This window comes from Papio anubis, unplaced genomic scaffold (genome assembly GCF_008728515.1).
Source record: "Papio anubis isolate 15944 unplaced genomic scaffold, Panubis1.0 scaffold59, whole genome shotgun sequence".
In the NCBI taxonomy this organism is placed as follows: Eukaryota; Metazoa; Chordata; class Mammalia; order Primates; family Cercopithecidae; genus Papio; species Papio anubis.
This window is the reverse complement of record NW_022166121.1, coordinates 234,307-246,330: the sequence shown is the minus strand read 5'-3', so window position 1 is coordinate 246,330 and position 12,024 is coordinate 234,307. Positions and strand designations below refer to the sequence as shown.

Sequence of the window (12,024 nt, the reverse complement as noted above, 5' to 3'; positions counted from 1 at the left end):
CTCACTTTGGTATCCATTTGCATGGAATATCTTTTTCCTCCCTGTTACCTTAAGTTTATGATATGTTAGGCAAGTCTGTTAAAAGACTTACTTGGTTGGTTGACTTTTATCCATTTTGACATTCTGTATCTTTTAAGTGGAGCATTTAGGCCATTTACATTCAACGTCAGTATTGAGATGTGAGGTACTGTTCTATACATCATGCTAGTTGTTGCCTTGTACCATATTTTTTTTCATTGTGCTGTTGTTTTATAGGTCCTGTGAGATTTATGCTTTAAGGAGGTTCTATTTTGGTATATTCTAAGCTTTTGTTTCAATATTTAGAACTCCTTTTAGCATTTCTTGTAGTGCTGGCATGGTGGTGGCAAATTCAGCATTTGTTTGTTTGAAAAAGACTTCATCTCGCCTCTGGTTATGAAGCTTAGTTTCACTGGATACAAAATTCTTGGCTGATGATTATTTTGTTTAAGGAGGCTAAAGATAGGACCGCCATCCCTTCTGGCTTGCAGGGTTTCTGCTAGGAAGTCTGCTGTTAATCTGATAGGTTCTTCTTTATAGATTACCTGATGCTTTGGCCTCACAGCTCCTTTTTTTTTTTTTTTTTTTTTTTTAGACAGAGTCTTGCTCTGTCACCCAGGCTAGAGTGCAGTGTCACGATCTCAGCTCGCTGCAACCTACAACTCCCGGGTTCAAGCAATTCTACTGCCTCAGACTCCTGAGTAGCTGGGATTACAGGCACCCGCCACCACGCCTGGCTAATTTTTGTATTTTTAGTAGAGACGGGGTTTCACCGTCTTGGCCAGGCTGGTCTTGAACTCCTGACCTCGTGATGCAGCCTCCTTTGCCTCCCAAAGTGCTGAGATTACAGGTGTGAGCCACCGTGCCCGGCCTTGCCTCACAGCTCTTAAGATTCTTTCTTTCATCTTTACTTTAGACAATGCGATGACTATGTGCCTAGGCAGTGATCTTTTTGCAATTAATTCCCTGGGTGTTCTTTGAGCTTCTTGTATTTGGATGTCTCGATCTCTAGCAAGACCAAGGAAGTTTTTCTCGATTATTCCCTCAAGTATGTTTTCCAAACTTTTAGATTTCCCTTATTCCTCAGGAGCACCAGTTATTCTTATGTTTGCTCGTTTATATAATCCCAGATTTCTTGGAGGCTTCGTTCATTTTTTAAAATTCTTTTTTTCTTTGTCTTTGTTGGATTGGGTTCATTTGAAAGCCTTGTCTTTGAGGTCTGAAGTTATTTCTTCTACTTGTTCCGTTCTATTGTTGAAACTTTCCAGTATATTTTGCATTTCTTTAAGTGTGTCTTTCATTTCCAGAAATTTTGATTATCTTTTCTTTATAATATCTGTTTCTCTGGAGACTTTTTCATTCATATCCTCCTGTATTTTTTTTTTAAATTTCTTTAAGTTGATTTTCACCTTTCTCTACTGCCTCCTTAAGGAGCTTAATAATCAACCTTCTGAATTATTTCTCTGGCAATTCACAGATTTCTTCTTGGTTTGGATCCATTGCTGGAGAGCTAGTGTATTCTTTTGGGGGTGTTACAGAACCTTGTATTGTCATATTACCAGAATTACTTTTCTGGTTCCTTCTTATTCGAGTAGACTGTTTCAGTGGTAAGATCTGGAATTCAAAGGCTACTGTTCAGATTCTTTTGTCCCATGGGCGTTCCCTTGATGTGGTGCCCTCCCCCTGCCACTAGGGATGGGGCTTCCTGAGAGCCATACTGCAGTGATTGTTATTGCCCTTCTAGTTCTAGCCACCCAGTTGGGCCCCAGGCTGGTGCTGGGGAATATCTGCAAAGAGCCCTGTGATGTGATCCGCAGGTCTCCCAGCCATGGATACCAGCACCTGTTCTGGTGGTGGCAGGTGAGTGAAGTGGATGCTGTTGGAGTCTTTTGTTGTAATTTCATTTAGTGCACTTCAAGTACTGGTTATGCTAGCAGTGAAGTTGTCACGTGGACAGACTCAGGACCTTTGGCTAGACAGCGTATTGCAGGAAGTGGAATTAGCTGTTGTTTTCTCCTTTGGAGCAGGGTTGTTCTGTTATGAGTTGCTATAGTGGCTTGAGTTGGTTGGGCTCCAGCCAGGAAGTGGCACTTCCAAGAGGGCACCAGCTGCAGTATAGAAGAGAGATATAATCTTGATGTTGGTCAGGACAAGTACTCGGGTTTCTCAGGTGACGGCCAGGGCCATAGAGCAGGTAGAGAAAAACCATCAGGTGGGGGCAAGGTTAGTTGGGTCTGGGCTCAGACTCCCCTTGGGTGGGGCTTGCTGTGGCCACAGTGCGTGTGGAGGGGTGAATCTCAGGCCAATGGAATTATGTTCCCAGGGGCATTATTGCTGCCTGTGCTGTGCCATACAGGTCACCAGGGAGGTAGGGGAAAGCCGGCAGTGACAGGCCTCACCCAACTCCCAGGCAGCCCACCAAGGCCAGTCTCACTCCGGCCATGCCACCCCAACCGCACTGAGTTTATATCCAGGCAGTCGGTGAGCAGGGCTGAGATCTTGCCCCAGACTATAAGCCTTGCCACTGAGAAAGCAAGAGGGCTCTTAGGCCTCACCAGTCCCTGCCTGCCCACACTATTGGCTGTGGCTTCCGCACTCGCGTCTGTACTTCCCATTTGCACCCCCCACCACCAATTTCTGCTTAGGAAAATTCCTGCTCAGTCAAAATTATTGCAAAGTTCAGCTGCAAGCTTCCTTCACCCTGCGGTCCCGCCTCATTTCCACTGGCTGCCTTCCCTTCTCCAAGGACCTCTGTGAGATCAGGCCAGGAATGGCTGCTTTGGACTCCAGCTGAGGATGGAAGTGCCTACAGGGCTCTTCTTGTTGCTTCTTCTACTTCTATATTTTGCTCAGCTCCCTAAATCTATTTTGGCTCAGGGTAAAGTTAAATCCTTCCCCTGTGATCTGGATTTTCAGGTTCCCCAGTGGGGATGTATGTTCAGAGACTGACCTTTTCCTCCCTCACGCTTTGGGAACTCAGTTTTTCAGCTGTCTTGTGGCATTGGCAGCAGCAAGCCAGTTCTTTCAAAGGGTCTGTGAATTCTTTCAGTTTTCCTACAGTGTTTCTTGCGGTGTTCCTGAAGTGATTCTTAGAGTAAAAGTTCACAATGTGAGTCTCCATATACTGTTCTGCCCATCCAAGTGACAGCTGCATGTTAATCCTGTCTCCTATCTGCCATTTTCCCTCCTATCTCCCAATGAATATAATTCTATAGTGAAAGCTACAAGTTTGGTTTTATCTAATTTTAGAATATTAAACTTTGTTTTGGATGCATTTTCCACCGGGCGCAGTGGCTCGTGCCTGTAATCCCAGAGCTTGGGAGGCTGAGGCGGGCAGATCACCTGAAGTCGGGTGTTCAAGACCAGTCTGACCAACATGGAGAAACCCTGTCTCTACTAAAAATACAAAACTAGCCAGGCATGGTGGTGGACGCCTGTAATCCCAGCTACTTGGGAGGTGCTGAGGCAGGAGAATCGCTTGAACCCATGAGGTGGAGGTTGCAATGAGGTGAGATCGTGCCATTGCACTCCAGCCTGGGCAACAAGAGTGAAACTCCATCTCAAAAAGAGAGAAAAAGAAATATTTAGTATTTTCCTTACATAAGTCATTATTGAATTCCTATAACATTTTAGTATAAAATCACATATATAATAATAATAATTAACATTTATTAAGTGACTACTATGTGCTAGGGGATTGTATTGCTTGGGTCACTCAGTCTTCACAACACTTCAGTCTAAGTGCTCCTGTTCTTATTTTAGAGGAAATAGATGTTCAGGAAAAAAAGATAACTATGAATAAGTAAACTTGCAGAATTTGAACCCAGATCTGTTCTGCATCTGAAACCTGTGCTATTTCCACCAGGTTATATGTCTTTACTACTTTAACAGTGAGGCTTGGCATGTTGAAAAGTCCTTTAGAGGCTGGGCATGGTGGCTCACTCCTGTATTCCCAGCACTTTGGGAGGCAGAGGTGGGTGGATCACCTGAGGTCAGGAGTTCCAGACCACCCTGGGCAACATGGCGAAACCCTGTCTCTACTAAAAATACAAAACTTAGCCAGGCGTGGTGGCGTGCGCCTGTAGTCCCAACTACTCAGGAGGCTGAGGCAGGAGAATTGCTTGAACCCAGGAGACAGAGGCTGCAGTGAGCCAAGATCACGCCACTGCACTCCAGTGTGGGCAACAGAGTGAGACCTTGTCTCAAAAAAACAAAGAAAAAGTCATTTAGATTGAAAAAATATATATATATATGCTTTTTTAAAAATTTGCTAATATTTTATAAGCAATTGTCACATTTATCTTCATATTGAGATTTAGTTATATTTTTCATTCCTCATACTGTTCTTGTCTAGATTTTATACAAAATTATACCAGACCCATATACTATAGAGCATTTTTCTTTTTCTACTATTTGAAACAATATAGTTAGATAAGAGAAATATCTGGGGTTTTTTTTGTTTGTTTGTTTGTTTTTTTGAGACGGAGTCTCGCTCTGTCGCCCAGGCTGGAGTGCAGTGGCCAGATCTCAGCTCACTGCAAGCTCCACCTCCTGGGTTTACGCCATTCTCCTGCCTCAGCCTCCCGAGTAGCTGGGACTACAGGTGCCCGCCACCTTGCCCGGCTAAGTTTTTTTGTATTTTTTAGTAGAGATGGGGTTTCACCGTGTCAGCCAGGATGGTCTCGATCTCCTGACCTCGTGATCCACCCGTCTCGGCCTCCCAAAGTGCTGGGATTACAGGCTTGAGCCACCGCGCCCGGCCTATCTGTTGTTTTAAAGTTTAGTAAAACTTTCCCTAAAACTGTCTAGGTCTGGAGTTTTTTTTTTTTTTTTTTTTAATAGATTTAGTTTCTATAATAGTTATTGATTATTGAAATTTTCCAAAGTCAATTTTGGTAATTTGTCTTCTAAATTGTGCGTTTTATCTTTTCAAATTCATTTCCATAAAGTTTTCATTTGCTTATCTCTACTTTATCTATAGTTATATAATTTACTAATTTCTTTTTTTTTTTTTTTTTTTTTTTGAAGGCCAGATCTCGCTGTCGCCCAGGCTGGAGTGCAGTGGCCAGATCTCAGCTCACTGGCTCGCCTCCGGGTTCACGCCATTCTCCTGCCTCCAGCCTCCCAGTGGCTGGGACTACAGGCTGCCACCTGCTTCTGGCTAGTTTTTGTATTTTTTTAGTAAGCGGGGTTTCACCAGGTTAGCCAGGATGGTCTCGATCTCCTGACCTCGTGATCCATGCGTCTCGGCCTCCAAAGTGCTGGGATTACAGGCTTGGAGCACGGCGCCCGGCCTCTTAATTTACTAATTTCTTTTTTTTTTTTTTTTTTTTTTTTTTTTTGGGAAAGATCTTCACTCTGTCATGGGCTGGAGTGCAGTGGCTGTCTCGGCTCCACTGCAAGCTCCATCTCTCCCAGGTTAGCGCCGACTCTCCTGCCTCAGCCTCCCGAGTAGCTGGGACTACAAGCTCCCGCCACAGCCTTGACTAATTTTTGTATTTTTAGTAGAGGCGGGGGTTTCACCGTGTTAGCCAGGATGGTCACCGATCTCACCGAGCCACCGTGATCCGCCCGCTTCGGCCTCCCAAAGTGCAGGGATTGGTGAGCCACCCGGCATGACCTAATTTGCAGGTACCTATCGTTCTTTTTTTTTGGACAGGATCTTACCCACCAACTCACTTTGGTTGGAGTGCAGTTGATCTAGCTTGATTCTTAATAAGTAATCTATCCTTTGTTTCTAGTTGTTTTTAAAATTCTTCCCCTTGGTATATTATGGTTCATTAGTATAAGTTCAATTTTATATTTATTTATTTGTCTCATTAATATAACTGAGCATACATCACTCAAAAGAACTTTGTCATTTACATCAATTCTGGGAATTTCAAACTATTGTCTTCAAATATTACCTTCTTGGCTGTGAATTTACCTTCTTGGTTCCTCCTGTAATCTCCAAGCACTTTGGGAGGCTGAGGTGGGCCCGAGGTGGGGCCAGGAGTTAGAGAGACCAGCCACAGCCAACATGGTGAAATCCCATCTCTACTAAAATACAAAATTAGCTGGCTGTGGTGGCACACAGCTGTATTAGCTACTTGGGGGCTGAGGCATGAGATTGCTTGAACCCAGGAGGCAGAGGCTGCAGTGAGCCGAGATGCACTGCACTCCTAATGGTGACAGAGTGAGACTCTGTCTCAAAAACAAAAAACAAAAACAAACAAATATTGATATTGTATTCTCTTGTTTCAGTATATATTTTAAATTATACAGATGTTTTCTTTTTGAGATGGAATCTTGCTCTGTCATCCAGGCTGGTACAATCTCAGCTCACTGTAACCTCCTCCTGGGTTCAAACAATTCTCCTGCCTCAGCCTCTAGCCATTCCACCTGTTTCCATTTATACATACTGATCTTGACTCCCTGACCTCCATGTCCCTGCTTTCCATCTTTCATTCATGCATGCCACCCTGTGCTTTTTCTTGTATTCTCTTTATCTTTCCTCAGCTATGTTCTGTCATAATATCCTCAGATCCTATCTTCCTGGTGTATAAATTTTCTTCTTCACTTATTCAATTTTATTTCTTTGTCCAAGATGTTTTTTAATTTCAGTGACAATATTTTTCATTTGAAAGTTCTGTCTTTTTTCACCTCTCTGTTCTTTGTGTGCATTCTTCAGCTTCTTAGTTTCATTATTGATGCTAATACTGTCTTTCACTATCTTAAGTGGGTATGTTTAAATAATCTCTTTCAGATTGTTGTGCTATTTCAAAATCTTCAGGAGTGATCGTCTGATTTGTTGTGTCTGCTGATTGTTCCTCATCTGGATTGTTTTTCCTCTGCGAATTGTGCTTTTTTACCTGACCACTAATCTTCTGCAAAAACTTCTTTGTGTATGTTTGAGGAAATATCATATATTCTTTTTACAAAGGCTTATTGATGAGGAATACCTGGAGCTTCAATTTCTTACAAGAGACATTTTTTTAGCTTTACTTTCAGACTAGTGAGCAGAGATGGTCTAAGCATCCTTTTCACTAAGAGTGACTGCTGGGCAGGGGTGGCACCCGCTGGGAGGCAGTGAGGTGGATCATGAGTCAGGAGTTGAGACGGCCTGGCCAACATGGAAGCCGATGTCTACTAAAATACACTTAGCCGAGACATGGTGGTGCACATCTGTAATCCCAGCTCAGAGAGGCTGGGGCCAGGAGAATGGCTGGAAGCCGGGAGGAGCCACCTTCTGATTCTAGTTTCATTTACACCTTCCTACCTCTGTACCTATATCAGCATTAAATTTCCATTCTCCAGCCATTGATATTAATCATTTGCATCAAATCTTTCCTGAACTGGCTGGTGACACACTTTTTGAAGTATTCCTGGCTTTAAATTCGTTGATAGAGCCTTTCTTGCACCCACTTTGAAACTGAACTATATATTGAACCTTTTATTTATTTTGTTAGAATTTGTATGTATTCTTCTGAACACATACTAGCAAAATTGCATATAACAAACTTTATGTCGTTTTAACCGCAATATTCTAAACAAGCATTTCTTTGCTTATAAAACTTTTAATTTTGCAAATAGCAAATAGAAAAGGTTGTAAATTAGATACATGAGTTTGGAAATTATATACTTATTTTACTGTAACTAGTGGTCACTTTAATATTTTTCATAAAACATAAGATTTGTTTTCTCTTATACCAGCAAAATAGTTTTCCAGGGTTTCTTCTCTCGTGGGATCAATAGTGATGATTTCCTGCATGTTTCTATATCATAGTAATCATTAGTATTAGTAAAGTAAAATGATATATACCGTTTTCGCTTTCATTCTATTTTCCTTCTTTTTTCTTTTCTTTTCTTTTATCTTTTTTTTTTTTTTTTTTTTTTGGTGAGACTTGCTCTGTTGTCCAGGCTGGAGTGCAGTGGCATAATCTTGGCTCACTGCAGCCTCAGCCTCCCAGGTTCAAGTGATTCTCCTGCCTCAGCTTCCCAAGTAGCTGGGATTACAGGTGCCATCCACCTACACTGACTAAGCTTTTGTATTTTAGTGAGAGATGAGGTTTCACCATATTGGCCAAGCTGGTCTCCAACTCCTGACCTCAAGTGATCCACCTGCCTCAGCCTCCCAAAGTGCTAGGATTACAGGTGTGAGCCGTGGCGCCAAGACCTATTTTCCTTCTTTTGTATTACTATTTAAAACTATTATTTACAGGCTGGGTGTGGTAGCTCACACCTGTAATCTCAGCACTTTGAGAGGCCAAAATGGGAGGACTGCTTGAGCCCAGGAGTTCAAGACCAGCCTGGGCAACAAAACAAGACCCCATCTCTACAAAAAAGCATACAAACAAAAAATTAGCCATGCATGGTGGTGTACACCTGTAGTCCCAGCTCTTGAGAGGCTGAGATGGGAGGATTGCTTGAGCCAAGGGGTTCAAGGCTGCAGTGTGCTGTGATTGCATCACTGCACTCCAGCCTACGTGAGAGTAATAACCCTGTCTCTAAAAAAAAAAAAAAAAAGGATACTATTTACAACATTTTTGGTGTGTTCTCCACTGCTTTAGAAAACCCATTCTTTTTCATTTTGCTCTCAAGTTCCCCACTCCTGGGTTCTTAATGTTATTTCTCTGTGTTCTGGAACATTTCTTTGAGTAATGTATTCAGAAAAGATGACTAGGTAGTGTTGGCTGAGTTCTTACATACCTAGAAATGTCTTTTGCCTTTATGAGTGAGCAGCAGTTAACTTGGATATAAAATTATTGGGACCTTGTATTAGGTAGGTTCAAGCCAAGCATTGTAAAATAAAGCCCCAAATGTGCAGATCAAATAAAGATAAAAATTTAGTTCTCTTTAATGTAATACTTTGTTATGCAACAGTACTCAACAACTGTGTTCCACAAGGCCATCCTGGCAGATGGGATCACCTCTGTTATCACATTATTTGGCTTTCATGTTTGAGTCTAAGAGGGCTTTTTCCCTCCTTGCCCCAGTCCTTTGAAATGTCTAGCCAAGACCCTTTCCAAGTTTTTGTTGCTTGTTTGTTGGAGATGGAGTCTCCAACACGCGATCTCGGCTAACTGCAACCTCTGCCTGCTAGGTTCAAGCAAATCTCCTGCCTCAGCCTCCCAGGTAGCTGGGATTACAGGTGCACGCCACAGGCCTGATTAATTTTTATATTTTTAGTAGAGACAGGGTTTCACTGTGTTGGTCAGGCTGGTCTTGAACTCCTGACCTCAGGTGATTGGCCCGCCTTGGCCTCCCAGAGTGCTGGGATTACAGACATGAGCCGCTGTGCCCATCCTTGCCACCAATTCTCATTCGTTTTCTTTGATGGCTAAAACTTCTTACACTTTTGTAAGAAAGCATATAGGAGATAATGTATATAGGAGATATTGCTATAGAGTGTAAGGAGATAGAGGTGGTATTGGCAGTGATGGTTTTGCCTATGTGCCCTTCTCTAGAGTTGATGTTGAGTTACCTAAAGTATCTTCCCTTAGAGTTGATGTGAATTAAACACTGGTTTTACAAAGAGAACCCCAGAAAAGTAGCTGAGGCCATTGATAAAGAGCAGGTAGGTCATTGGCTGCCGTATTATCAGTGCTAAACTTTGCATTTTTTTCTTGCAGAAAATATATTTGATTTATTTGTTTAGGACTTGGGGGTTAGCTTTGATGTGTAATTAAAAGTCAGTTGATGGTTAACTAGAAAATGAGAAATAAGTGACTTGCTTGCTACCATTGTTTTTGAAGGGAGAAATTCAGAAAATATATTTACTGAGAAGTTAAAGGAAGACAGTATTCCTGCTCCTCGCTCTGTTGGCAGTATTAAAATCAACTTTACCCCTCGAGTATTCCCAACAGCTCTTCGTGATCACAAGTAGCAGAAGAGGAGGAGGTAGATATACTTACTGTAGTTACAATTACCACAAATGAAAATACTTTATTTTTATTTCATCTACTGAAATTAGTACTGGTTCTGCGTTTCTTAAGTATTTATTACACTAAATAAATAATGTCATGAATATATTTTAGAATTTCCTTATGAGAAAATATATTTTGCAGATTTTTTTTGGCTCCAGAATAGTGATAAGAGAACACTGATTTAATATATGTACAGTAGGCCGGGCACAGTGGCTCACACCTGTAATCCCAGCACTTTGGGAGGTCAAGATGGGTGGATCACTTGAGGTCAGGAGTTCGAGACCAACCTGACTAACATGGGGAAACCCCATCTGTACTAAAAATACAAAAACTTAGCCAGACGTGGTGGTGTTGCATACCTGTAATTCCAGCCACTTGGGAGGCTGAGGCAGAAGAATTGCTTGAACCGGGGAGTCAGGGGTTGCCCTGAACTGAGATCTTGCCACTGCACCCCAGCTTGGGTGATAGAGTGAGACTTCATCACAAAACAATGAAAAACTTACATATATATATATATATGTATATATATATAGTACAGTATTATTTATTCCAAGAGATACACTACTGTACTTGCCATTTATTTTATCAAATACATCATTTTCTATAATGTTAATAGACATATAAACTCTGGATCAGTATGTGTTTGGAAAGAAGATATTTGGAAATTATTAATATATCATTACAACTAATTATTTCTAATAACAGGTATTTGTAATGTGACATTTTGGAATTAATATCTTCCATCCATGTATAAATTCCTAAGCCCTGGATTTCAAATGTTGTATATTTAGTTATATTAGCACTAAGAACTACATTGTTTTGGCTGGATGCGGTGGCTCATGCCTGTAATCCCAGCACTTGAGCCACCGCATCCGGCCAAGAACTGCATTTTTTAACTGAAAGTCTGAATTGACACATCTTTCAATTGAAAAATTGTAGATATAAGAAGATCCTTAAGACATAATGACAAGCCGGGCATGGTGGCTCACGCCTGTAATCCTAGCACTTTGGGAGGCCGAGGTGGGTGGATCACCTGAGGTCAGGAGTTTGAGACCAGCCTGGCCAACATGGTGAAACCCCATGGCTACTAAAAATACAAAAATTAGCCTGGTGTGGTGGCAGGCATCTGCCAACTACTCGGGAGGCTGAGGCAGTAGAATCACTTGAACCCAGGGGGTGGAAGTTGCAATGAGCCAAGATTGCACCATTTCACTCCAGCCTGGGTGAAAGAGCGAAACTCCGTCTCAAAAAAAAAAAAAAGTCAATGACAATATAAATATTAATTTTTTTGTATCATTAAACAATGTATTTTCTGTATTTGTAACATTTCTATAATTATACAGTTAGAATTATTTTTAAATTGTGTTTATACACATACACACACACACCCCTTTTTATTTTTTTATAGTTGGGGTCTTGCTCTGCTGCCCAGACTGGAGTACAGTGGGGCAATCATGGCTCACTGTAGCCTTGAACTCTTGGGCTCAAGTGACCTTCTGTATATTTTTCAGTATAGAAAAATGAAAATACTGTAACGAAGAAAGGCAAAATAATAATCACATGGGCTGGGCATGGTGGCTCACGCCTGTAATACCAGCACTTTGGGAGGCCGAGGTGGGCAGATCACAAGGGCAAGAGTTCGAGACCAGCCTGGCCAATATGGTGAAACCCCATCTTTACTAAAAATACAAAAATTAGCCAGGCGTGCTGGCACATGCCTGTAATCCTAGCTATTCAGTAGACTGAGACAGGAGAATTGCTTGAATCCAGGAGGCGGAGGTTACGGTGAGCTGAGATCATGCCACTGCACTCCAGCCCTGGAGGACAGAGTGTGACTCCATCTCAGGAAAAAAAATAATAATAATAATAATATCACATGAACTCCCAGAAAACAAGAAATTTGGCTAGAAACTTCTATCTATTATATTCCAACCAGCTAATGAGGTTTAAAAAAAGTTTAAGGCCGGTCATGGTGGCTCAAGCCTGTAAGCCCAGCACTTTGGGAGGCCAAGGCGGGTGGATCACAAGGTCAGGAGTTCAAGACCAGCCTGGCCAATATGGTGAAACCCCGTCTCTACTAAAAATACAAAAAATTAGCTGG

General features: G+C 41.8%; 1 protein-coding gene across 1 annotated transcript in view; it reads left to right on the top strand.

The window, feature by feature from the left end:
* DNAAF4 (dynein axonemal assembly factor 4) overlaps positions 1-12,024 on the top strand; it is a 67,726-nt gene that overhangs the window by 37,794 nt on the left and 17,908 nt on the right. Inside the window, 2 exon segments of the mRNA XM_009210214.4 lie at positions 9,753-9,869; positions 9,872-9,897. Coding sequence (XP_009208478.2) covers positions 9,753-9,869; positions 9,872-9,897 — 143 coding nt within the window.